The following is a 27,220-nucleotide window of genomic DNA, read 5'->3' on the forward strand; positions in this document are numbered from 1 at the left end:
CCCCCACTTGGGACCCATTTCTATCACTGAACACTAACACACATCGAGCAAGTACTCCATGTGCCTGGCACCGTTCTAAACACAGATTCTGAGTAGCACCCTCAATTTGTTGAATCAATCTCTGGGGGTTGTGCCAAGGAATTCAGTTTTAACAAGGATACCAGGAAATTACGATTTAGTCAACCTATATCTGAGCTCCTTTATCCCAACACAGCTGGGCACCAAGGTTGGGGTGGTGGATAAGACAGAGAAGCTTCCTGCCTGTGAGGAGGGTGTAGATGGATGAGTGAGATACCAAAAAACAAAAACAAAAACAAAAACAAAAAACCAGTAGTTCAGCGAGGAAGACAAAGTGGAATGAGTAGACAAGGCATGGTGTGTTGGTTTCCTGGTAAGGTCTCCCACTGACCTGAGGAGGTGACACTGAAGCAGAGACTGAAGGAACCAGACACAGAGAAGGAAGAGGAAGGAAAGTTCCGAGACTGGAGTGTTGTAGGAACATCCAGAGGACTCGTAAGGCTGGAGTAATGTGAGCGAGGGGGATAATGGGAATATGCCCTGGCCATGTACGAATCTGTTTTGTTTGGAGCAAGGTGGAAAGTCCTCTGAGGACTGGAGGTTGTACAGGGACAGACTCTGAACGATCACCTGGACTGCTGTTGAAGGGTAGACTATAATGGAAGCAAAAATAGGAGGCAGCAAGTGCCTGTTGATCAAGCAAAAGGATGAATACGAATCAGCCAGGTGAGGTGGTGGGACTTCAGGGCATACGTGAAGGTACAGCCAGTAGGGCTTGCTGATGGGCCAGTGGTGGTTGAAGAGGGAAAGGGACCAGGAACCAGGAATGCCCCACAGGTGGTGGGTTTGCCAGCTGGGTGAAAGGCGCTGCCGTTTTCTGACTGGAGAAGATGGGAGGATGAGGTTTGGATGTTAAGATTGGGACATGGGAACGTGAGATGCCTATTAACCAACCACGTAAAGCTGTTGTATGTATGTAGGACTGTAGGTCTCAAGGAGGTCGTCGGGTGGGGATGAGTCCACTGGCAATGGTAGGTGCCAAGTGTCATTTCGATGGGTTTTCCCAAAACTGCATATTGTTCAGGTGAGCATAAAAGGACAAAAAGGCCAAGGGTCTTGAGGCACATCCAAGGGGGTGTATGGTGAAAGACGACAGAATCTGAGCTAGGGACTAAAAGGTTAGCACTCTCAGCACAGAGCTTCAAAGAACCAGAATATTAGTAAGTAATTCATTCATAGGTAATATGAACTAATATAACATGACAGTTATTGGTTACATTATATTTATCCCACTTATAATTACACCTATATAAGATACTTTAATATATATACATATTAATAATACATACTATATGAAATATATAAAAATCTTATAACTGCACATTACATGTGATATGTTACATGATAACATATGTACACCATGTATGTAATGTTATATACCTAGATATATAATATATGCCATATATTTCAAACATGTATACTATATATATCTAATGCAAAAATAATCTGTTACATATCTCCTATATAACTATATATCACATGTAACATATATAATTCACATGATATATGCTACACAGCAGCATTATCATATGTATGTACACCATGTATAAATGTCTGTTATACCTGTATGTCTAATATATACAAAGTGTAACATATCTGTATTCTAGATCTCCTACAACTTGTATTGCATACTGCACTTCTTTTGACATGTGAAAAGTCGTACATATTTAATATGTACAAATCGGTGAGTTAGGGGAGAAGGACACACCCATGAGACCATCATGGCCATATGGTGGCCATATGACCACCATTAAGGACATAAACATATCCATCTCCTTCCAAAGTTTCCTTCTGTGCCCTTTTTTATCAACTTTTTTTTTGGCTAAGACTTAACATAGAAAATATAAGCACGTAAAAAATCTGAATCTTGGAGAGCTTTACATAATACAGTATTGTTAGCTATAAGCACAACACTATAAGGTACATCTTCAGAACTTACTCCTTTTGTGTTATGCAAACTTGGCATGCTTTGAGCATCCCTTTGTTGTTATTTTTTTAAAACCAAACACTAAGAGCCGGCATGTTCATGGTGTGCTCATTGCAGAAGTCTGGGGAAGGATAAGTAAGCACAGATACTCAGCATTTCCTGGGTGGGGGCTCAGGGGGACACCATGGCTGAACTCAACACCATAGTTGAGGTGGGGCTTGAGGCTTGTGTCCCCAGTGGTCTTGGTTTGGGCTGCTTTCCTGAGCATCTGTCTCCATGGCTCTTGCCCCACAGGCTCTGGTTCTGCCAGCTCGGTATACCCAGTTGCAAGTACTTGTCAGATGCTCTCCTCAAGAACAAGAGTTTGACCCATCTGAACCTGAGGAAGAATAACCTGAGAGATGAGGGAGTGAAGTTTCTGTGTAAGGCCCTGAGTCGTCCGGACTGCAGCCTCCAGAACCTGGAGTAAGTTCCATTGCCTCCCTGCCCTTCGGACGATGAGAAGAGACCATGTGAATTGACCTGCAGATGCCTGCGTTCCAAATGGGGCTGAAGTCCTGGGTGTAGACGTGATGGCTCACACAGAAAAGCTTCGGGCTCTATTGGAAGGGTGTGAGGGGATGGATTACTGGGATGATTGTTAAGGACCAACCACAATGTGTGCTGGGAGTCCCCAAGACCACCCCAGGAGCTTGATGACTCACAGAGGACTCCACTCTGTGTGCAGTCCAGATTAGTGGCTGTGGTTTATTACAATCAAGGGAGGAAAAGCAAAATTAGTAAAGGGGAAAGGTGCATGGGGTGAAATCCAGAAGAAACCAGGTGCAAGCTCCCTATAGATGGCATGGGGAGAGCGTTATGCTGTTGTCCTGCCTACTTAATTTCCACCAAGGGTAGATAGAGTACCCGGGGTGTCTCAGACCTCCTGACCAGCACCCTTTCCTTCCCAGGGCTCTGGATGAGAAGTCTCACTTTGGCATCTCTCCTTTCCTTGGGAGACTGTGAGATGGGCTTGGTATATAGAGCAAAGTCTAAGGACTCCAGGATTGTTCTTTTTTCCTTTGTGTTTGTTTTGCAGTTTGTCAGATTGTTCTTTCACAGCGGAAGGCTGTCAGGAGCTCGCTAATGCCCTCCAGCATAATTGTAACATGAAAATTTTGGATATCGGGAGCAATGACATTCACGATGATGGAGTGAAACACCTGTGTGAGGTCCTAAAACATCCGAAGTGTGCATTGAACACGCTTGGGTGAGTTGACCCTGTTCTCTTTATAGGAAGCCCCCATCTCTACTTTTGGGGTAGGAAGGAATAGATGGGGTCACCTGGGGGTTCAAGAAGGTGGGGAACAAAGGACTAAATTCTCCTGTTAAAAATGTCTTCTCAACAATAAGACTCCAGTTCAGAGACAGAAGTTCATACCACTCACCCCCTCCTTGGAATATTAATACTCTTTTCAATCGGTACCTTTTGGATAGTAGGTGGGGGGCAGATACAGCCTGTTTCCTGGCCCCAGAGTCTTTTCTATCTAAGGGGAAGTCTGATTTTAACTATAAGATGATGTGTTTGTTTAGCAAACTAAGATGGTTTAGACTCCAGGAATAGGAGTTTGGGTTAAGTGTGGCTTACATGTTAGCTATTTTTCACATAGGCAGTGATTCTATTCACTCTCAAAAAATGTTAAGAGATTCTACAGTATTTCTTTCTCTGTGGAGACCCCCCATGTGTGTTTAATGGATGCACCTTGAGGGCATTATGCCCATAAGTAAGTCACCAGTTGCTGCTTCTTAGTACATCCTTATCCTCCAAGGAGTATCTTCAGGTGCACAATTCTTTATCCTTCAGGTGAAGGAGAAGCCCTGGGATTTACACAAGTAATTCAGGGTCCTCTTTGTGCCTTAAAAAAGAATGATGGTCTGGTTTTAAGCCCTCACTCTCTAGCTGCTTCTCCCTGGATGCAGAAATGAGTAAAATGTTTGCAACAGCTCTCCTGTTGTCTTTAATGATGAACCCCTGCCTGACACTCAGTTCACTTCCATCTGTTTTCATACTTCAAAGTAGTAGCCTTAAAGCAGGCACCTGCATGGCTAACTTGTGTTCACAAGGTCCCATCTTTACCATCAAACCAGGGTTTCTCAACCTCAGCACTGTGGACACCTTGGGGTGAGTAATCCTTTGCTGTGGGTGGTCCTTCATTCTGTATGATGCTGAGCAGCATCTCTGGCTCCCACCCACCAGAAGAAATAGCACCTCCCTGCTCTGCAGACTTTGTTCCGTCTCCCCTGTGTGTGTGTGGGGGGGAATCACCTTTCATTGAGAAACACTGACCTAGATGACCATGGAAATGTTAAAGGTTCACAATCAAGGTCAACAATATACAGTATAAGGTACTGGTTAAAGCCCTGCAGGTGGCGCTAGACTGCAGACAGGGTGCACTTGTGTGATATTGGAGTCGGTCTTTCTCCTGTCATTCTCTTCCTATCCACCAAAAAGTACCTTTATCTTGAAGCATTCTCTGGATCTTACCCAACCCCTTCCACCCTAAGAAAACCTATTTTTTCCCTCCATTCTTCGTGCATCGCAATTTTTTTTCGGAAGGCATTTTTTAAACTTAATTTCAAGTTAGTCAACATACAGTGTAGTCTTGGCTTCAGGAGTCAAACCCAGTGATTCATCTCAAAATTTTCATGTATGGACACCTGTCACATATCTTTATAGACTTGGTGGAAATTTCCACTCTGTTAAACTGATGTAACACTTTGTCACTTTCGTCTTTGAACATATGGTTGGCCAGCTCTACTAGGCATACAGATTTTTGTTTTGTTGAATTTAGGAACAAGATGAAAGTGTAGTGAAGAGGTTGTAATCTTATTTTAGTCCTTTCAAGGATCTTCCAAACGCACATCTACTTTTTACAAACATGGTTTCTTTCACAGTTGGGCAGACTAATGTTCTGTTGGCTCATCTGGCAAATGGAGTTTAAGACATTGGCCACCTCTTTATAGGATTGGTATATGAGTAAATGAGTTATGTGTAAGCAGTTGGAGAAGTGTCTGGTGTGTGGCAGGCTCTTCACTGCTAACCACAGACTTTTTCCTAGATGTGTATCATTTCTGTTTCTAACTTCTCAATCCTAGTGGACCATCTTTCACACTTCCTTCTCACCCACTCCTAGGTTGGAGAAATGCAATCTGACACCTGCTTGCTGCCAGTATCTCTCCTCTGTTCTCAGAAGCAGTAAAAGCCTGTTTAACCTGAACCTTTTGGGGAATGAGTTGGAGCCCAGAGGAGTCAGCACACTGTGGAAGGCCTTGAAAAAATCAACCTGCAAACTACAGAAGCTTGGGTAATCCCCACCACCTTTAATGCTGGGAGGCACCTGACGAGAGGGGATGGATGAGCCGATGTTTTATAGCAAGCATCAGATTCACCCTGCATTGGATTTCCTGGAGCAGTGCTGGCCAGCAGAGCCTTTAGTAATGACAGAAACAGTCTATATCTACTGCCTGATAGAATAGCCAGTAGCAGCATGTGGTAACTGGGCACTTGAAATGTGGTTAATGCAACCAAGGAGCTGAATTACTGAAATGGCCACATGTGGGTAGTGGCAACCATGCTGGGCAGCACCATCCTGCAGACATCTGTGTAGTTGAGGAGTCCCCTCATTTTTTGCGTTTTTGTACCTATTCAATAATTCAACAACATTTCACTCAATGATACCTTTTTTTAATGCTGACTATGGGCCAAGCATGCCATAGCAGATAGCAGTAAATAAATGGTCATGAGCCTTGCCATCATGGGTCTGCATTCTCCTCAGGGAGAGGACAAATCTGAAATGTATAAAAGCAGTGTTGTCATGAATGCTGGGAAGGAAACTTGGGATTGTGGTAGAAAAACAAGGGTGATCAGAGTGGTACCAGAAGGCATGTCAGAAGTGGTGATGTTGATGCTGAATCCCAAGGAGGCTGGAAGGAGGAATCCACATATCAGGAGGGGAACATGGACAGTGACAAAGGACCAAGAGTGTTTGAAGGAAGCTGGAGTAGCATGTGCAAAGGCTGAGGTTAGACTACCAAGCTCTGTATTGCCTCTTCCAGGCAGTGAAATAAGAGTGTTTAATTAGAACACTCTCCACGTTATTCAGTGTTCTGGAGATGAGGTCAGAAAGGTAAGCAGAATTTTCTTTTCCCCTGGAGAAAGACCTTAAACTAGGCATATTTTTGCAGAAATCTCAGATACCAAAGAATCTTGCCTACTTGAGGAAGTTGTTCAAAATCTACACATTCAGGACTTTACATTACCAACTTCACATCTAAGTAATGCACTATTAAAAACATTCTATCTCTCTTTCTTGCAGGCTTGAAAAAGAGTTGTACAACATAGTGAAGGGGGAGCTCGAGGAATTGCAGGAGAGGGGGTCCTTTCTGAGAGTCAAGTGTAAGTGGGATTTCAATGACCTTGAGGACAAATGGTGGTGGTGATCCAATGGCTACACTGTGGGATGTTCTTGGAGTAGAATCACCAGGAGATTTCTCAGGTGTTGCTGCTCTTGAGGACAAATGAGCAGTTACCTCCAGAGTGCTTTCCCACAATTTGTTGTAAGCAGCATATTTAAATACCCAATCTCCAGAATCCTAATCTAATACTACATTTGGCCCCAAGAGCCTACATTGGCTTTGTCTTAAGTTTCCTTTTGTCTTTCTTGGTGTAATGTCTTTAACTCTCACATGTTAAGAGAATTCAATAAAGCAAAGGATATAAAAAAAATACCTTGAGAAAGCCTAAAGCGTCATTTCCTATGGATCAAGAGATGGGATAGATGTGACTGTAATTCCGCAGTTATTATACTGTGGATAAACCAGCCAGATGGAGATCAAGAACCATTCCTACGATGCAGATAGACCCAATTTTGGCTTTTGCATGTACCTTTGAATGATCCATGGCTGTGTTATGTCTAAAATGTGTTTTACTCACCTGAAAATGCTGGGGAACATGGATCCTACCCAAGGATGTAATGTGAAATTGATGTCGTACATGGGAAACACATATGAAGATAGGATCTGATCACAATTTTATCTTCTTTGCCCTATTATTTAATAGGCAAAAGCTATCAGAAGTAGTCTGAGGGAACAGTGGGACATTCATTGCATTTTGCATTTCGTAGCTTATAAAACCTATCATAGTGTGTCTAAATCCACATCAGAGCCCTGTAGGTAGGGACGTCCCTACTTGACTGATTTTGAAAACAAAGATTCTGAGGGTAAATAAATGTTCTACAACAAATTACAGAAATAGTAAGTCAAATAATGGAACTTAGAATCCGAGTCTTCTATTTTAAGAGCCAACATGCCTTATGAGACCCAGTGGGGTCTTGGAGTAAGTCCATGATCCTTCTATCCATCATGTTCCCTCACCATTAAATATAAGTGAAACCCAGAGTCCTTGAAATAAATCCTTCCTTCTCTTTCTTGTGCATTTTGGTCATTCATCATAGATAAAAGCTGGTATAGTGGGTGGGGGGAGGTTTATGAACTAAGAAAATCTTGTCAAGGAAGAGAGATTTTAAAACAATTTTTTTTTCAACGTTTATTTATTTTTGGGACAGAGAGAGACAGAGCATGAACGGGGGAGGGGCAGAGAGAGAGGGAGACACAGAATCCGAAACAGGCTTCAGGCTCTGAGCCATCAGCCCTGAGCCTGACGCGGGGCTCGAACTCACGGACCGCGAGATCGTGACCTGGCTGAAGTCAGACACTTAACCGACTGCGCCACCCAGGCACCCCAAGGAAGAGAGATTTTAAAATCAAAGGTTTAGATACGCCTTAGTCTCCATGTCTTTAGTTACTGTAGGTTAAAATAGCATTGTGTTATTTCTGATAATCTGACAAACTGTTAACCCCAAATCCAAGAGGATCCCAAAATTTCTTCATTGTGTCTTTGAAAACAAAACATGGGCATATTCTTCTGTGAACATTAGATCTAAAAATTTTCTATCAATATTTTCATAATATTTTAGGAATTTATTCTAGAATTTCTGGATGTGCCATGGAATTATTTCAATTACAGCAAAGGTTCTTCACCTTTGGGACTTCTAACAATGTTGTTTTATTTCAAAGCCACGTAACGCCAAAGTGGCTTTCTAGGGAAATCAACAATAGGTCTACCCCCATCCCCAGAAGGGGAATGGGATGGGACTGAATGGATTTGGATGAGGTGACTGCTGAGCTACTTCTCCAGACTCACTGCAGGTTAGGAACCCCACCACCCAACAAAGACTGATTAGCTTGTGACCAATTGTACTCTAACTTCAAGTCCGTGATTATGTGGAAGACCACCTACCGGCTCCCTCTCCTTTTTTACACCTGATACTTGGCCATCTTAAAAGTGTGGGTAGACGTGGCCAGGATTATGGTACGGCCAGGGGGGAGGGGTAGGCAGGGGTAGTGTAGAGTTGTCTAGAAGAAGCAGAGAGAATCCCTTTTGTGATGTAATGGAGGGTATGTGGTTGAGAAAAGGATCCCCTGCGTTGAATCTGGCAAGACAAACAGGTTCTATGGAATGGAAACATTCACAGAGGCTTTTGATGATAAAACCACTGCTTCTCAGCTAATGATTTTATACCCTCTAAGCCAATTTTCTCATTACAACTTGGGTCTGATAGCATCAATCTCAGGTTTTGCAAAAATTACACAGAATGATGTGTGAAATGGTCAGTTGTGATAAGCACCTGTAAATGATGCTCTTAGGTTAATAATCTCCTTCAATCCTATCATCTCAAGATCCTCTCTTGCTAACTAGATGCTTCATGGCTCAGTTTTTTATTTTTTTTATTTTTTTTTATCACCTCTGTTGCAGAAACCCTGGCAGGATGCCTTCCCTCTTCTCCACAGATGAGAGATGAAGTGACTTTCTCAGTCTCTTTCTCTTGTGATTTTTATTGTATGGTAAGATGGACATAACAAAAATTCACTGCTTAGCCATTTTAAAGTGAACAGTTCATTGACATTAAGTAGCTTCACACTGTTGTGTAACCATCACCACCATCCATCCCTGGAACTTTATGTCCCCAAACTGAAACTCTGTCCCCATTAAACACTAATTCCCCATTTCTCCCTCCCTCAGCTCCTGGCAACCACTATTCTTTGTCTCTATGAATTTGACCACCCGAGGAACCTCGAAAAACTGGGATCATACAGTATTTCTTTTTGTTGGCTGACTTACCTCACTTAGCATAATGCCCTCAAGGTTCATCCATGTTGCAGTAGGTGTCAGAACTTCCTTGCTCTTTAGGAATCCTATTTCACTATGGGTATGGACCACATTGTGTTCATTCCTTTGTCAACAGACAGTTGAGTTGCTGACTTTGCAAAATCTAACTCCTAAGTGGATGGCAGGGGAGTCCAGAAGTGAAATACTTGTATCCTTAAGCTTTCCTCCCACTTACCACCCCCTCTCTTCAGTTGGAGGGTTGGAGGTCCTCAGTTGGAGGAGGGGAAAAGAAGAGAGTCTTGAAAGCCATAAGGTGCAGCAGGAAGAGGAGGACGGGAGTAGAGTTTGGGGAAGGATGGGAGATGCAATGAGTCATGCAGGGAAATGAGATGAGCAAGGACAGAGAGATGACCCAAAACTTGGAAGGAGGCAGAAGAGAATGACTTCAGTATTTTTGGGGGGACCCTGCTGGGCTTGCAGCTTTGGTTGATGGAGTGACTTTACAACTTTGCAGAGGCTGACTTGTGGTGTCTTCTCTGGTGTTTCTGTACTTGTTAATGTTTTGCTTCGACTTTGTCAATTTATTCCACTGAACAAGCACGACTCAAGAGACCAAATCACAAAGCATTCTTTTTGCCTGACTGTTGAAATTTACTCTCAGATGTGAACTCTTTTCCTGTACCTGGTTAAATACTTGTCCTGGGCCATTTCTTTTTCTTTTTTTTAATCATTTAATAGTCTCAATAGCGATAACTTAACAACCTAGCTCCATGCCACAAAACTCAATTTAAACTTTAGGCTCTCCTGAACTGTGATATGGAAGCCCTGTGTCCCAAGAATGGATGCACTCAGAAAGGTGGAAGGCAAGGGAACAAGGAACGTAGTTACTTGATTGACACAGTGACAGATTCAGCATCTGACCACTGAAGCTGGGTTTTTAAAGCCAGCATTCTTGGAATCAGCAGAACCTTCCCATCAATGGAGAAATACCCATTGGAGCATCTACTGGTGAAGACAGATACATGCTTAGCTCATCTGGTGGCTTATTCCTCCCTGAACCCCTACACATCCCATGAGACCAGTAGCTTATGTTGCTTATATTTGTTATATTGGTTTCACACATTATCTACTGTGTAAAATGCCTTACCGTGCTGGGATTGAGCTCATTTCTTCATGCACAATCTACCCACCTCCCTTGTTATAATTATCATCCTTCTATTGGTGTCTTATAACCATACGCACTACATGTACATCTCTGGGTGGCTGCCTTAAATATTCCTGTACGAGAGATTTATAAGGTTGTAGGTTGTAGTGATACATATGATGTCAAATATTAGGATTTTAGGTGGTTTCTATCAATAGATCATTCAAATGACATACATATATACAAGGCAATTCTATCCAGCTAAAGAAACCACTTTTAGATATAAAGAGAGCTATGGTTTACAAACCTATATCTCAACCTTTTGGCATGTGTGTACATACGTATACATGCATACGCCTTTTTTAACCTGACACAGAAGGCATTGTATATATGCACTCCATTGTGTTTATACAGTGTTAATCTATCCGTGTTGAACTATACACACATTTCTGTGTATACATATATATCACGAGTGATCTGTTTTCAGTCTATCCACGTTAGTTTACACACACCTATCAATATGGATAGGCTAACAATGAAAAAACAATGCATTTGGCGTGGGCTCTTCATGTAATTTAAAAAATCAAGGCTATTTTGTTAATGGATGCATTTGCATATATGGAAGTATAGAAAGGGTATGGAACTTAGTTTCCTGCCAGATTGCCTGTGGGGTGTCGGAAGAAGGGAATGAGACAGGTTGGTGGTCAAAAGGATCTTCACTTTTAGCTGTACATGTAGGTGGAAGGCTATGGATGACTTATAGCACTTTTCTGGGTGCCTGGGGGGTACAGTCTGTTAAACATAGAACTCTTCATTTCAGCTCAGGTCATGATCTCCTGGTTCATGGGTTCGAGCTCCATGTCAGGCTCTGTGTTGACAGCACAGAGCCTGCTTGAGATTCTCTCTTTCCCCCTCTTTCTGCCCCTCCCCTGCTCGTTCCTGAGTGCATGCTCTCTCCCTGAAACATTTAATAAAATAGTACTTTTCAAATCCCATCATGAGGCAAGAGAAGAGAAAGAGCCTGAGTTGGTACACCAGCAGCACAAGCAGAAAAGGGGGACCAGGTTATACCTCAGGTCCAATGCTCACAGTATGGGCAGCACCTGTCCAAGCCATGTAGGGAAAAGACCACAATTTCTACAACCCACATGCTTGCTCTGGGCATGCACTGGGAACACAATCTTTTTGGAGATTTGACAAACTGTTTTAAGATCTAAGATTTTATTGAGTGTCTAAAATGTCCTTGTGAGACAGGATAAGAACTTGACCTTGACAGCCTTTCAGGGCTTGCCCAAGGCCACAAAGCAAATAAAAACCATATACACACACATTATATGAAGTATCCAAAGTGGGGGGAGGGGGAGGTCATGCAGAAAGATCAGGGTTTACATCTGTGTCTGGAACTGTAATTCCTGGGGACAGAGTAGGCATGAGTAAGGGCTCCAATAACGTTTCTTTGCAGGTCACTTGGGTCAGGAGGAGTCACCAGTCACCTATAACTGTCAAGGAGGGATTTTCTTCTTCTGCAACTGTCAGAAGTCTCTGGGTTTCCTCATCAAATTCAGTTTTTTGCAGCCTGGTAAGATATAAAAAGGGCTTTTTTGAATTGCTACCTCTTTTGTTTCTTCTCTGCAGCTCTTCTCTAGCATTTCTTCCCTGGTCAAGCCTAGGAGAACCTGGTGATGCCTCCCTCCCCACCCCCATGGGACAGACATACCTGTCAGGCAGTGGTGCACTGATAAATGTTTAACACCTGGCTCTTGGCAGGGGGTGGGGGCCTGGAGGGGTTGGGGGGGGAGAAAAGCCCTGATTTATAGCACTGCACATTTCTGAGGTGTAAATTCTCCTACCATGGCCAATACCATTTTTTTTTCCAATTTTTTAATATTTATTTTTGAGAGACAGAGGGTGAGTGGGGGAGGAGCAGAGAGAGGGAAACACAGAATGTGAAGTAGGCTCCAGGCTCTGAGCCATCAGCACAGAACCCAATGCGGGGCTCGAACTCATGAACCATGAGATCACGACCTGAGCCGAAGTCAGACGCCTAACCTACTGAGCCACCCAGGTTCTCCTATCATGGCCAATTTAAAGCTGCCAACTTGATGTCGCTAAACACAAGAGTAGGAAGAACTGTCCACACAGGGTTATCACCATCTGGTGGCAGCGGTCTCCAGCACATCCCTGGACAGAATAGATGTCCTATCTGATAGAAGGCCCTGACTCCACCTGAACATTGGGGTTTGAAGATGGGAATTCAGGAAGCTAAGGAGCAAGACCAACTACTTTTATTGTTAAAAAGATAAAACAGTAATAGCTTCTGTTATCTGAGTGCCTGGTCCTAGCCTTCTGCTGAGGGCTTTAGGTGCAGCTTTCATTAAAATTTCTCAGGGGCGCCTGGGTGGCTCAGTCGGTTGAGCGGCCGACTTCGGCTCAGGTCATGATCTCACAGTCTGTGGGTCCGAGCCCCGTGTCGGGCTCTGTGCTGACTGCTTAGAGCCTGGAGCCTGTTTCAGATTCTGTGTCTCCCTCTCTCTGACCCTCCCCCGTTCATGCTCTGTCTCTCTCTGTCTCAAAAATAAACGTTAAAAAAATTTTAAAAAAAAATAAAATTTCTCAACCGTGGGAGATAGCATTATTGACCCGATTTGTGATGAAGACAAGCAGGCAAAGCAAATTGGCTCAAGGTCACACAGCCATGGAGTGGTAGAGTCAGGATACAGATGCCAGTACCGTGGCCCTGGAGCCCTTGCACTTAACACGAGGCAGTCCATTGTGGCTCTGAACTAAATGGGAGGGTTAAGGATGACTGTGTGTGTGTGTTCTTCTGTGGGTACAAATATCTCTGGTGTCTGCTGGTATCTGTTGGCAACCGTCCGGAGCACCTTCACCTCCCTGTTGGAGTGAAGGACATTCTTTCAGGCATCTGTTCGTCTTGACACACAGATCTGTGGGACTGTCCACGGTTGGGGAGTGTGCACGGGATGTGGAAACTCACTTACGTGTTTCCAGCATTTTTATTACATCTGTATTTTCACAGTACCTGTGTCCAATCATTTCCCTCGTTTGGCAGAGAACAGACAATCGGGAGAAATGCCTTGCCTGGGGCTACAAGACTCAGCACGGAAAAACTGGCATAACATGATTTGGAAAAACTGTGGAAAATCCAAGTCTTCCCACTGCCTCAAGCACCACCTTCGGAACCTCTCACAAAAGGTAAGATGAGGATGAACTTTCTAGATGGTAGGCACCTGAAGTTTCTAGACATAGGACTTTGAGGAAATGGACTCATAGCTTCACACGGTGGAAAAGACAGTAATGGTCTTAGTGTTGGAGTTATACCAGTTTTAACCCAACATCTCCTAGTCCTTTCTAGAAATGAGTGGCCATGTAAATACCTACAACTGCCCTGGATTTCAGATACATTTGAAGAGAGTAGGAGAAATAAATGAGAAAGCGACGCTTAAGGTTCATCATATTGTCACCTAATAGAACAATCTTTGATAAAATAACCTAATACATACATTTTGTATTATATGTATAATTATAGTTTTATAAATATAATTATATAATTATATGAATAATATATGTGTATAATTTAATATAATATAATAATAATTATACATACATATATAATAATATATAATATAATAATATATGTGTATAATTTAAACATTTTTTTTAATTTTTTTTTTTCAACGTTTATTTATTTTTTTGGGACAGAGAGAGACAGAGCATGAACGGGGGAGGGGCAGAGAGAGAGGGAGACACAGAATCGGAAACAGGCTCCAGGCTCCGAGCCATCAGCCCAGAGCCTGACGCGGGGCTCGAACTCACGGACCGCGAGATCGTGACCTGGCTGAAGTCGGACGCTTAACCGACTGCGCCACCCAGGCGCCCCTAAACATTTAAATCTATAATTGTAAATGTGTGGGTGCCTGGGTGGCTCAGTCAGTTAAGCATCCGACTTTAGCTCAGGTCATGATCTCATGGTTTGTGGGTTTGAGCCCCGTGTCAGCCTCTGTGGTGACAGTTCAGAGCCTGAAGCCTGCTTGGGATTCTGTGTCTCCCTCTCTCTCTGCCCCTCCCCTGCTCACACTGTTTTTCTCTCTCTCAAAAACAAATATACATTAAAAAATGAAAATACATAATTATATACATGTATAATTATACATATAAATTATAACTATGAAATCTAATATATGAAATAATAAATACCTACTTAAATTTTAATGTAAGTCTATAACATATAACATGTAGAAGTCTACTTTATACTTTAATTTTATAGCTATAAATATGTTTATGTCTACATAAATATACAAATTATATGTATTTTACATTAGATTTTAGTTATAATTTAATAACTTAAATATACATTTATAAATTATGTAGACCCTAGGGTCTATATTAGTATAAATGTAAGTCTTATATATCAATAATTATAAATGTAAAATTTTTATATAAGCTTTAATTTTTTTAAATGTTTGTTTATTTTTGAGAGAGTGTGTGTGAGCAGGGGAGGGGCAGAGAGAGAGGGAGACACAGAATCCAAGGCAGGCTCCAGGCTCTGAGCTGTCAGCACAGAGCCTGATGTGGGGCTTGAACCCGTGAACCACAAAATCATGACCTGAGCTGAAGTTGGACGCTCAACTGAGACACTCAGGCGCCTGGTAGATAAGCTTTAATATAGAAAGCTGTACTTTATAATTGTACTGGAACAGTAGCAAGTGCCCCTGTTCATACGGTATTACCACCCACCAGGTACTGTGCTGAGTTGACGTATCTTTCACTCCCACAATCCCAAGGCAAGGAGCACCATTTGCATTTTGACTGTGGCAGCACCACACCTCGGGTTCCAGTAAATCCCCCCTCACCCGGGCGTGTCCTCACCAGGAGAGCAAACCCCAGCTCACCCTAGAATCTTCAGGGTGCACGCTGGGTGTCTCAGGGCTTCACATAGCACCGCCACTCCAGTGTGGTCCAGGGCATTTCCTTGCAGGTTCAGACTCTGCAGGGTTTTACTGCTGGTGAGGGCACTAGATAGGTCCTCACAGCAGGCACTTGTTAACTTGCATGTAGCCAGCCTGCAACCAAGCATACAGGGTGAGAAGTGATTCATCCAAGTGAGTGGGATGGGGGTGTCACATTTAGCCAAGGTCACCCCTAGCCTCTGAGTACAGTATGTGACATCTGGTCCCTGACTGGGGGGAGATCATAGAGGGCCACACTGTGTGTTCCTCTTTGATCCCATGCCTGTACAGGGTTTGTGTCTTGGCAGCTCCTTCCAGTCATGGAGGGACCTGTTTCCCTACCCCTGAAAGAGGCTGGCCTCCTGCATGGTCTTGGCTCATAGGACCAAATGGAAGCAAGGTTATGGGAGTTCTGAGCCACCACGTTGTGCATTTCTTGCTGTCTAGAACCCGAGATGCTGATTGTGTCCTTCCAAAAAGTCATGTTGAAGTCCCAACCCTCAGAACCCCCAAATGTGGCTACAGTTGGAGACAGAGTCTCCACAGAGGCCAAGAGGTCAAAATCAAGTTATTAATTACTCCTAATCCACTATGCCTAGTGTCCTTATAAGATGACAAAATTAGGACCACACACAGGGAGAAGACAGCTGTCTATAAGCCAGGGAGAAAGAACTTAGGAGAAACCAGCCCTGCCCAATCCTGGATCTTGGACTTCTGGTCTCCAGATCCATGAGGTAACACATCTCTGTGAAGTGGCCCAGTCCATGGGGCTGTGTTATGGCAGCCCTAGCACACTGTCGAAAGACCTTAGGAGAAACCAGCCCTGCCCAATCCTGGATCTTGGACTTATGGTCTCCAGATCCATGAGGTGACACATCTCTGTGAAGTGGCCCAGTCCATGGGGCTGTGTTATGGCAGCCCTAGCACACTGTCAAAATGATTGAGAGGACCACCTACACAAGCCAGTCCCCAGGGAACCTTGGACCCCTGAGCCATCACCAGTGCTCCTTACTTTATGTCTCTAAGTTAGGAGTCATTACTCCAGGACAGCTCATGACTCCATGTCCCAGTCTGGTTTCCACTTTCCTCCACCTTCCACCCACCGAGACCCAGCCTTGACATTGGGGTCACCCACCCAAGAATCTCTAAGTGACAGCTGGGATGTGCTAGACCTTGACACAGCAGCTTCACACCAGCATCTTCTATGTCATTGTAGCTGATTTGTAGACTTCTCAAGTTCTGATTGCTAGTGAGGACTGAGGCGAGGTCTCGACAGCCATCAGCGGTGATGGAACATTTCACCAAACTGCAAGAGAACAGTGCTGATGTCACTCTTAAGGGTTACTGCATCCACACTTGAGATCAGAAAAAAGATACCAAAGCATTACATGTTCATCCATGCACAAAGGGCATAATGCAGCAGCTCTGCTAAGGCGGTGTCCACTCCCTGTCCCCCTGCCCCCCACTGCCCCCATGATGTACTTGTCCTCAGGCAATATCTGAACACACGTGGATGGGTCTTTTGGGGCTCCCTATACTGGTTGTTCATACCTCTGGATTCTGCTAGGCTTTTAATTTCTAAGACCTTATAACAAGTTATCTTTTTAAAGGTTTAATGTTTATTTTTGAGAGAGAGACACACACACAAAGCACAAGCGGGGCAGGGGCAGAGAGAGAAGGCGACACAGAATCCGAAGCAGGCTCCAGGCTCTGAGCTGTGAGCACAGAGCCTGATGTGGGGCTCAAACTCACGAGCTGTGAGATCATGACCTGAGTGGAAGTTGGACACTTAACCAACTGAGCCACCCAGGCGCCCCTATAACACCTTATCTTTAGAGCAAGACCTTCCCACTTCTTATTCATTAGGTGTTTTTGAGGTATCTTTGGCCCCTTGCAAATTCCACATACATTTGGAAATCGGCTTTTCAAGTTCACCACCACCACCACCACCACCACCACCACCACCACCACAAGTATTGCACTTTGGGATTTCATTAAAACTAAAAATCATTCTGTGTAGAATTGACTTTGGATAGTGAGTATTTCAATCCTTGAACATGGACTCTATCTCACATTTCCTGAATTACACTAGCATTTCATGATATTCACTGCAAAGGTTTCACACATACTATATTGGCTTAATTCCCAGATGATTCCTTTTTGATGCTACTGTAAATGGTACTTCTATTTAATTCCATTGGTGTATTGCTTCTTGTTGGCCTATAAGAAATCTTTTTTTGGTAGATTATTTAAAAGAAGCTTGTTAGACTCAATTCTGATTATTTAGTTACAGATTTTTAAAAGATCTATAATATTCTGTCTGCATAGAATTAGGGGCTTGGGGGCACCTGGATAGCTCAGTTGGTTAAATGTCCAACTTCAGCTTAGGTCACAATCTTGCAGTTTGTGGGTTTGAACCCCACCTCGGGCTCCGTGCTGACAGCTCAGAGCCTGGAGCCTGCTTCAGATTCTGTATGTCCCTCTCTCTCTGCCCCTCCCCAACTTGCACTCTGTCTCTCTCATTCAAAAATAAACATTAAAGAAAAAGGAATCAGGTGTCTTTTCCCTTCTAACATTTTTAAGGATTTACAGTTTTATATTTTTTACCTTATTGCTTTTGCTGACATTTATAGGACAACGTAGATTAGAAGTGATTATAGCCAGCCTTCTTACCTTTTTCTTGATATTAAAGAGAAAGACTTTGTGTCTCCATCGCTAAGCGGATGTTTGCTTCAGATTTCTTGAATGTTTTATCAATTCAAGGAAAGCCCCAATTATTAATTTTCCAAGAGTTATAATAAGTGGATATTGTTTTAACTAAAAGCTTTTTCTGTAGTTTAGAGGATAGTTATTTTATTTTTAATCAGTTAGTATGGTAAGTTACACTGATCTTTTTAATGTTTAACTACCTTCTCTGGATAAACCCAAACTTAGTCCTTATATTCTTTTATTTTTTTAATTAAAAAAATTTTTTTTGAGAGAGAGCATGTGAGCAGAGGAGGAGCAGAGAGAGGGGGGCACAGAATCCGAAGCAGGCTCCAGGCTCTGAGCTGTCAGCACAGAGCCCAACGTGGGGCTCGAACCCATGAACCGCGAGATCATGACCTGAGCTGAAGTCGGACGCTCAACCGACTGAGCCACCCAGGCGCCCCTATATTTATTCTTTTAATACATTTCTGGAATCTGTTTGCTCACATACCTTTTAGTGCTTTTGCATTTCATGAATGACATTGGTGTATACTTTCTTATGAGTTTGACATTATTCTAGCCTTGAAAAAATAGTAGGAAGTATTTCTTCTTTTTCCAGTCTTTAAAGAATTTGTGTAAAGACTGGAATTATTTCTCCCTTGAATATCTGGCAGCAGCCATTGATGAAAACTTTCAAGCCTGATTTAATTTCTTCAGTGGTTTAAAACTATTCATTTTTCGGGGAGCCTGAGTGGCTTAGTTGGTTAAACATTAGACTCTTGATTTCAGCTCAGGTCAAGATCTCACAGTTCATTGAGATTGAGCCCTGCTTAGGGCTCTGCATTAATGGCACAGTGCCTGCTTGGGATTCTCTCTCCCTTCCTTGCTCACTCTCTGCCCCTCCCTCACTTTCATGCATGCACTTTCTCTCTCAAAATAACATTAAAAATTTTTCATTTTTCTAAGTTTGGCCATCCTTAGTATTTTTACTGATTTTTGAAAAAATTTAAATTTTCAAGTTTATTGTATACAGTTGCTCATAATAATCTGATATCTGTATCATCTGTAGTAATGTCTTTTCCCATTCTTGATACAGAGCAGTGCTGTTCAATATGGTAGCCACCAGGGATGTGTTTTTTATTCAGGGTGTATCCTAATTTCTACTCTGATCTCTTCTTTGTTTTATGGATGATGAATGTGAAGTAATTACATTCACCTCCTAAGAATTTGAGTTCAATGGAATAGGACATTAGTTTAAAAAAAACAGCAGGATGCAAATAATGGATTGATGCTTTCTTTTTCAAATTCTGTTTTGTCTGTTGGATACAGCTTCAACATGTTCATGGCATATTGTTTGTCTTTTCCGTCTTCCAAATTTTTCTCATTAAACTTGAGATGAAATTTCCATAACAGAAAATCATCTTAAAGTGAACATTTAGTGGCATTTTCAGTGTAACGTGCCATCACAGCTTCCTTATATTTTAATAGGTCACTTAAAAACATCACTTTTTTTTTTTAAAATCCAGTATGACAAGGGTACCTGGGTGGCTCAGTCGGTTAAGTGTCTGACTTCAGCTCAGGTCATGATCCCACAGTTTGTGAGTTCTTGTGAGTTTGAGCCCTGGGTTGGGCTCTGTGCTGACAGCTCAGAGCCTGGAGCCTGCTTCAGATTCTGTGGCTCCCTCTCTCCCTGTGCCTCTCCCACTAGTGCTCTGTCACTCTCTCTCTCTCTCAAAAATAGACATTAAAAAAAAACTTTTTAAAATAAAAATCCTGTATGACAACCTTTCTTGTGGCCAAAATACTTAATTTTTTATACTTACTTATATTTTAGATCTACATCTTACATTTTAGTCTTTTGATTAGGTATTTTTTATCATTCCATCTTCTCTGCTTATTTGGGTGTCAGCAATACTTTGTTTTTTTTCTAATGTTCTATAGAAATTTCTGTGTCCACATTTAACCCATCAACATACTAAGTTAATCAACACCTTTACCCTCTTTGTGGACTTTAGGACATCAACTTACATTTTATATTACTGCTGTTATACATTTAAATTGTTCTCCTTTAGGATTTAACAATTGTATCTCTTTTGTTAGTCCATATTTTGCTTGGATTGATCTACAGATTCACAACTTTTTCTATCTGGAATATTTTACCTTCTCTTTGAGGGATGTTCTTTACAATTGCCTTGAATGACACTTAGGTTTTTGTTCTCTTTCCTAATGATTTTTGTTTGTTATAAAACGTAAGGTTGACAATTTCTCCCCAGCATGGCAAAGATCCTCCTGCACTGCCTTTTTCCATGGTTAGTCTTCATCCACTCTTTGTGCTTCCTTTAGATATGATGGCTTCCCCCAGCCCCAAGCATTGAGGTTTTAAGACACTACCTGCATATTTGGTGTTCTGCAGATTCTCCAGTATGTATCCTACTAGAGGCTGATGTGGATGATTGGATCTGTAGATCAGAACCTTTCATCAATTTCTTTTCCATCGGGAAAACTGTGAGCCATTACTTCATAAAATAGGTTGTCTGTCTGGGATTCCCATTACTTGGGCTAGAACATCTTGTTCTTCAGGCCCCCAGTCTCTCCTATTTTACATCTTTTTCTCCTCTTCACACCGTCTTAATTATGACCTGGCTTCTGTTTTACTGATTCTCTTCAATTATGTCTAACCTATTGAATGTCTTAAGCTTTTGGTACTTACGATTTCTAGATGTTTATGGCTTTCGCCCCTCTAAGATATTGCAACTTTTAAAAAAGTTGTTTATTTTGAGAGAGAGAGCCCATGTGAGTGGGGGCAAAGGAGAGAGAGAATCCCAAGCAGGCTCCTTGCTGTTGGCACATAGCATGATGCAAGGCTTGCTCTCACAAACTGTGAGATCATGACCTGAGCTGAAATCAAGAGTCGGATGCTTAATGGACTGAGTCACCCAGGTTCCCCCCTTTTTCTTTTTCTTGAAACATAGTAAATGCAGTTATTTTATATGTAGGTCTGATTTGAAGGGGTATATGCACCCTAAGGTTTATGGCAGCATTGTCAACAAACTGTGGATAGAGTCCAAGTATCCATCAAGTGATGAATGGATAAAGAACACACACACACACACACACACACACACACACACACACACACACACACAGGAATATTGCTTAGGCATCAAAAAGAATGAAATCTTGTCATTTGCAATGACTTGGATGGAGTTAGAAGGTATTATGCTAAGTGAGATAAGGCAGGCCGAGAATGACAAATAACATGTGATTTCACTCACATGTGGAATTTAAGAAAACAGATGAACATATGGAAGGCAGGCAGAAGAGAAGAGAGGGGAACAAACCATAAGAGACTCTTAATAGAGAGCATACTGAGGGTTGATGGAGGAAGGTGGTAGGGGATGGGCTACATGGGCGGGTATTTAGGAAGGCAGGTGTTGTGATAAGCATTGGGTGTTACAGGACTCCTTTCTCCCACTAACCAACTGAACAAGGAATACAAAATTCTGAACTGAGATATCTTGATGTATTACGTAAAAAGAATTGTGTCTAATCCACATCTCTTGATTTCTCAGGGAAAGAGACACTTGATGAGGTAATGCTGTCCCTCTTGGTAACTCCACCACCACAAGGTTACCCAAATATTTCTCCATTTTATAACATCAAATTAAATCTTTTCATTATTTCCTTTACTATTAAATTTACTGCCCTGATTCCTTCCTCAGGTGTTCCTTGTGTTATCCATGTGTGTCCCACTCCTGTTATCAGGCCTCCCATTGCCATGTTAGATCTACCTACCTGAGATTTCCACCCCAAGACCCCTGTTCATCTGGTGGAACCCATGTCAAGCATCCAACCCAAGACCATCCCTCAGCCCCCAGTCATAATTAGGTTATTTCCCTCAGCCTATATGTCTACCCTGCTGAATGACTAGCTACAACACCCTAAATCTGTGACACAAGGAGGAGGTAAGCTTTGCTCACCTCAACATTTCCACAAGAGTCTGAGTCAGGTCATTTCTAAACTTTACATTCTGAGGAACAGACCCTGTGGCTCTCCTCACTTACAGATAGATTCTGAGCAATCCAAGCGTTCCTCAAGAACACCTACCACAGTGACCACAGGTGGCAGCCTGGCTGCTTCAAGGCCTCACAGAGAAGTTTCAAGTTTTCATATTTCAGGACGTTGGCGCTGAGGTCTAGATGGGTCAAGCTTTTGTTATACAGAAGAACGTTGTAGAGGTATTTCCAGGAGTGTTCAGTGAGGTAACAGTAACCTAATCTGTGGAGACAAACATGGGAGAAAAGGAGGGAAGGACTGACACCTCACAGAACTTTAACTCCACGTTAAAAGTAGGAGTCCTGTAATTTTCCATATACAGTCCTTAATGAAGCAATGAACCTGTGGCTTATCTGAAAATACCTCTTTGAGTTTTCTTCCTCACATGATACACGAATTAGAAAATAAAACTGATAAAGTAATGCTGAGGGAAAACTATGGCACAATGAATACTCGAGAAGAATGTAGAAAATGTTGGTTTTAACTCTACATCTGATATTGTCCTTGGACAAGGCATTTACCTTATGACACTGTTCTCTCACGGACTGAGGAAGTGCATTGAATTACCTTATGTATAAAATCCTCTTTCTTTTTCAATTCTTTACTCTTTAAAATCCTAAGTTCATGGCTTTCAACAAGATGCATGTTAACCTGGGAAATATTCTAAGGTACCGCAAAGTAAAGCAGGGGTTGCAAACTCGTGTCGACTGAACCACACATAGCCAATAGACTTAAATTTTCTGGCACTTTTATATTTAAATTTTAGTTGCTAACCTTTAAACATGAACAAAATTTTATGTAAAAAATCCAGGTTTTCAACTTATGAATATCATTTTTTTCAATTAAAAAGTGAATTTTAGTTTTAAACTTTCACAATTTAGTGGCTGTACAATATTAAGTTACTATGGTAAAAATATTCTTTAATGAAGATTACTCTAACATTTCATAGGATTTAAATATTTTGCTATGTTTAAGTGTCTTATTTTCAACCCTGGCAAACATTGATAACTAAAAATTTTCTACTTAGAGAAGTTGTCATGTTCTTTATTTACCAGGAATCAAAAAAAAAATGCAAGTTAATATGCTTGATGCTGAATATACTTGTACTTTAGATACTTAACCCTATAAGTAAAACAACTCATTTTAAATCCAACAAATTCAGGAAAAATATGTAGCTTGTTTGTAAGATCTCACTAAATATTAATGTTGTATCAACTACTTCTAAGTTTTTTATATCCGTATATTTATTTCAATATAAGCAATCATTTCCATGTGGTCTTCTTCCCAAATTTTTCTATTTATATTTCATCCTGATTTCTTTTATTGAGGCATAATTCAAAGACAGCCTAGTGTATTTTTACAGTATTATATATTTAAGGTGTATAGTTTAGGTACACCCATCGCCATTGGATGATGGAACATATCCATCAACTCCAAAACTTTCCTCATGCCCCTGTGTCATCTGTCCCTCCTCGTGACCCATCTGCCCCACACTTAGGCAGTCACTGATCTGCTTTGTGTCTCTATGGATTAGTTTGCATTTTTGAGTTTTATCGTATAATGTGTATTCTTCCTTTCTAGATTCCCCTGGATTTTCTACACCAACGTTCATGTTGCTTAAGAATAAAGAGAGTTTTACTTTACTTTTTCCAGTCTTGATTCTTTAGCTATGTTCTGGGAAATTGTGAAACTACCTGAGAACAATTTTCTAAGCATTTTCACCAAGACTAGGGTTTAGTTTACAGGTAATCATATCCCCCTCCCAAGGGGAGACTATTCTGAACACTCTACCTGATGCCTTGTGAATGAGAACTATGCCCTAGTCTGTGTGAGGACCAGGTCCAGCACCCTCACATCCTCTCAGGGTGGCCCTTCCCTGAGAAAGGGAAAGGTAGTTTTCTCTCATGTTTATGTGAGGCAGAACCCTGCTGCGTGCTTGAGGGGGTGTCTTTCGGACTTTGACATTTTCTTTTTTTTTTAATTTTTTTTTCAACGTTTATTTATTTTTGGGACAGAGAGAGACAGAGCATGAATGGGGGAGGGGCAGAGAGAGAGGGAGACACAGAATCGGAAACAGGCTCCAGTCTCTGAGCCATCAGCCCAGAGCCTGACGCGGGGCTCGAACTCACGGACCGCGAGATCGTGACCTGTCTGAAGTCGGACGCCTAACCGACTGCGCCACCCAGGCGCCCCAGGACTTTGACATTTTCTAGATGCTTTGGTGTGCTGTCCTGTGACCTCCCACAAACTTCCTAGACTCTCAGCCAACATCTCCCCAAACCCTGTAGTCTGCCATGCTCCATGTGAGTTCTCTCTTCCTGAACAGTATCCTGGAAACTTTCTGCATAGTCAGCTGGGACAATTATAAGACTCCCCATGTTTGTCTCCTGTCTCTCAGGAATCCATGTCCTTCATTGCCTGATGTCTAGAAAATGTTGTTTCACTTATTTGGTTATTTTTGGTTGTTTTCAGGGGGAGATTAAATCCAGTCCCTGTTTTTCCATTTTGACTATAAGTGATGGCCTCTAACTGGCTTGATTTATTCTCAGAGTACTCTTATTCTCACATAGGTCACATTTTTACAAACCCAGAAGTGTAAACAGAGAAACGTTTCTCTCCCACCTTCCAGTTCTGTTCCCCACAATCTATATCATATCACTAAGGATATTTGCATATAAAAAACAGACCCAAATGCATATGTATTTTCCCACCTCCTCTTTCTTACCAGTATTATCATAAACTGAAGACAGATGTGGAACTTTATTCAATGAAGCCAATGCCCCAAAGGTCATCTTGCTCCGCTGTGGTCCTTAGCAAGGACCATAGGTGAGAGCTCACTGTACATACTAGTAACAGGTAAACAGTAGGGAGTAAGGAAGTATCCGAGTGTTGTAGTTACTTTCACCCAGTCTAATATTGTGTATACTCTGTATGTGCTCTGCGTAACCTCAACTTTCATAATACTTCTAGGACAGCATTTTTTCCCTCCTCCTGTTTACAGAGGAGCAATTTGAACCCAAGAGAAGTTAGGTAACGTGGCTCAAGATGACAAGGGTTAAGTGGTAAATCCAGGGGTAGAGCTCAAGTTCTCCTGAATCCTCAGCTTAGGCTTTCAAATTTCTTCAGTGGTACCTCCATCACTGGGTAGGATTTTAGACAACTGGCCCAAGTTCAAACTAACCACTGCCATGGTTCTCCACAGTGGACCCTCCCAATGTGCACTTACATCAAGCCCTCTAGACCACAGTCAGGGCGCTGCAAGGCCTCACACAGCAGGGGCACCCCTTGGTCCAGGTAGTTGTAGGATACATTAAGAAGCTTCAGCTTCTTGCTGCTGTTTAGGACGCAGGTAAAGGCTTCACAATCATCTGCTGAAAGGTGACAATTTGCCAGCCTGTAGGAAAAAGAAGATGTCACATTTTCTTGGTTTCTTTCTCTGATCCATTCCCCTTTTTAATCCTGTACAAGTCAGGAAGAACATATTTGCTCTGCTTTGGCACCTCATGGACCCCATTCTTGATCCTGGTAACTCTTGGGACTTGAGGAGTCACTAGAGACACAGGCTTATTATCCATGTACGACCTAGGGAACTGCTACAAACACATCACATGATCTATGAGGCCCCATCCTATTCCTATATCCTTGTGTCCAGCCATGTTGGCCATTTTCAGTTGCCTTACCCACATTAGGAGCTACTCAAGGTAGTCATTCATGTTTGCTGCTCTCCACATGTCCCCCCAAATATTCTGACCCACTTAGGGTTTTTGCACTTGTGCACCTTGTTGGAATGCTCTTTGCCTGGTCTTTAGTTTGATCTTCATCTTTCAGGTCTCTGCTAGAGCAACACCTCTTCAGAGGACATTCTGTTGAAGATGCCTTCAACTGGAATTCTATAGCACTCATCAATTGGTAGCTTGAGTAGGTGGAGGCTGCCAGTAATTATGGTTTTCTATTACCTCAGCCACTCTCCCTCTGGCTGCCACAGAAAAGGTATAAACTAGGTCCAGAGGTGATAGAATAAAGATGTAAACAATTAGTTGTTAAGAAATGAAAATGTAATTGGCAAGTTACCAAGTCTGTAGCTCCTAAAATTTTTCTAAGATGATTCTGTGTCAAAGCTTGGTTTAAAAAAGTTGTTTCTAGCATTAGGGTATTTTCAAGGATTAAAAAAAAAGGGGGGTTGACTTACTGTACACTACCTACAAACAATAACTCAAAATGGATCATAGAATTAAATGTAAGAGTTGAAACTCTTAGAAGAAAACATGGCAGTAAATTTTCATCGCCTTGGTTTGGGCAATGGTTTCTTAGATAGGACACCAAAAGCACAAGAGGCAGAAGAAAACTACCTTTCAACATAAAAAAAAATGGAACAGAATAAAAAGCCCAGAAGTAAACCAACACTTATATAGTCAATTAGTCTATGACAGAGGAGGCAAGAATACATAATGGGGATAATACAGTCTCTTCAACAAACAGAAAGTGGTCCAGTTTTTCCAGCATTAATAGCATACACAAAACCAAAATGAATTAAATGCCTGATGTGAAACCATAAAACTCCTAGAAGAAAACATAGGCAGTAATCTCTTTGACATTGGCCTTAATGACATTTTTCTAGATAGGTCTTCCCAGGCAAGAGAAACAAAAGCAAAATTAAACTATTGAGACTACATCAAACCAAAAAGCTTTTGCATAGCAAGAAAACCAACAAAATGACAAGGCGACCTACTGAATGGGAGATATTTGCAAATGACAACCCCTTATGGGATATAATATCCAAAATCTGTAAAAAACTCACAACTCAACACCAAAGAAACACTTCTCCAAAGAAGACATCCAGATGGCCAATAGACACATGAAAAGATGCTCAACATCACTCATCATCAGAGAAATACAAATCAAAACCACAATGAGATACCACCCCATACCTGTCAGAATGGCTAGTATCAAAACAACAAAAAATAAGTGTTGGTGAGGCTGTGGAGAAAAGGGAACATTTATCCACTATTAGTGGGAATGTAAACTGGTGCAGCCACTATGGAAAACAGTTTGGAGTTTCCTCAAAATATTAAAAATAGAATTTCCATACCACCCAGTAATTTCACTACTAGGTATTCAAATTAGAAACAAAAACACTAATTTAAAAGATATGC

The 27,220-nt window shown here is 41.9% G+C and overlaps 1 protein-coding gene across 11 annotated transcripts in view; it reads left to right on the plus strand.

Moving 5' to 3' along the window:
* NLRP13 (NLR family pyrin domain containing 13) overlaps window positions 1–27,220 on the plus strand; it is a 143,455-nt gene that overhangs the window by 103,769 nt on the left and 12,466 nt on the right. For 7 of the 11 annotated variants that reach the window (XM_047834427.1, XM_047834426.1, XM_047834432.1 and 4 more), the window contains 6 exons: window positions 2,300–2,470; window positions 3,084–3,254; window positions 5,179–5,349; window positions 6,361–6,440; window positions 11,819–11,935; window positions 13,394–13,569. In XM_047834427.1, coding sequence (XP_047690383.1) covers window positions 2,300–2,470; window positions 3,084–3,254; window positions 5,179–5,349; window positions 6,361–6,440; window positions 11,819–11,935; window positions 13,394–13,569 — 886 coding nt within the window. The other 4 variants (XR_007147213.1, XM_047834430.1, XM_047834434.1 and 1 more) reach the window with 4 other exon arrangements.

Source organism: Prionailurus viverrinus, chromosome E2, assembly GCF_022837055.1.
Source record: "Prionailurus viverrinus isolate Anna chromosome E2, UM_Priviv_1.0, whole genome shotgun sequence".
NCBI lineage: Eukaryota > Metazoa > Chordata > Mammalia > Carnivora > Felidae > Prionailurus > Prionailurus viverrinus.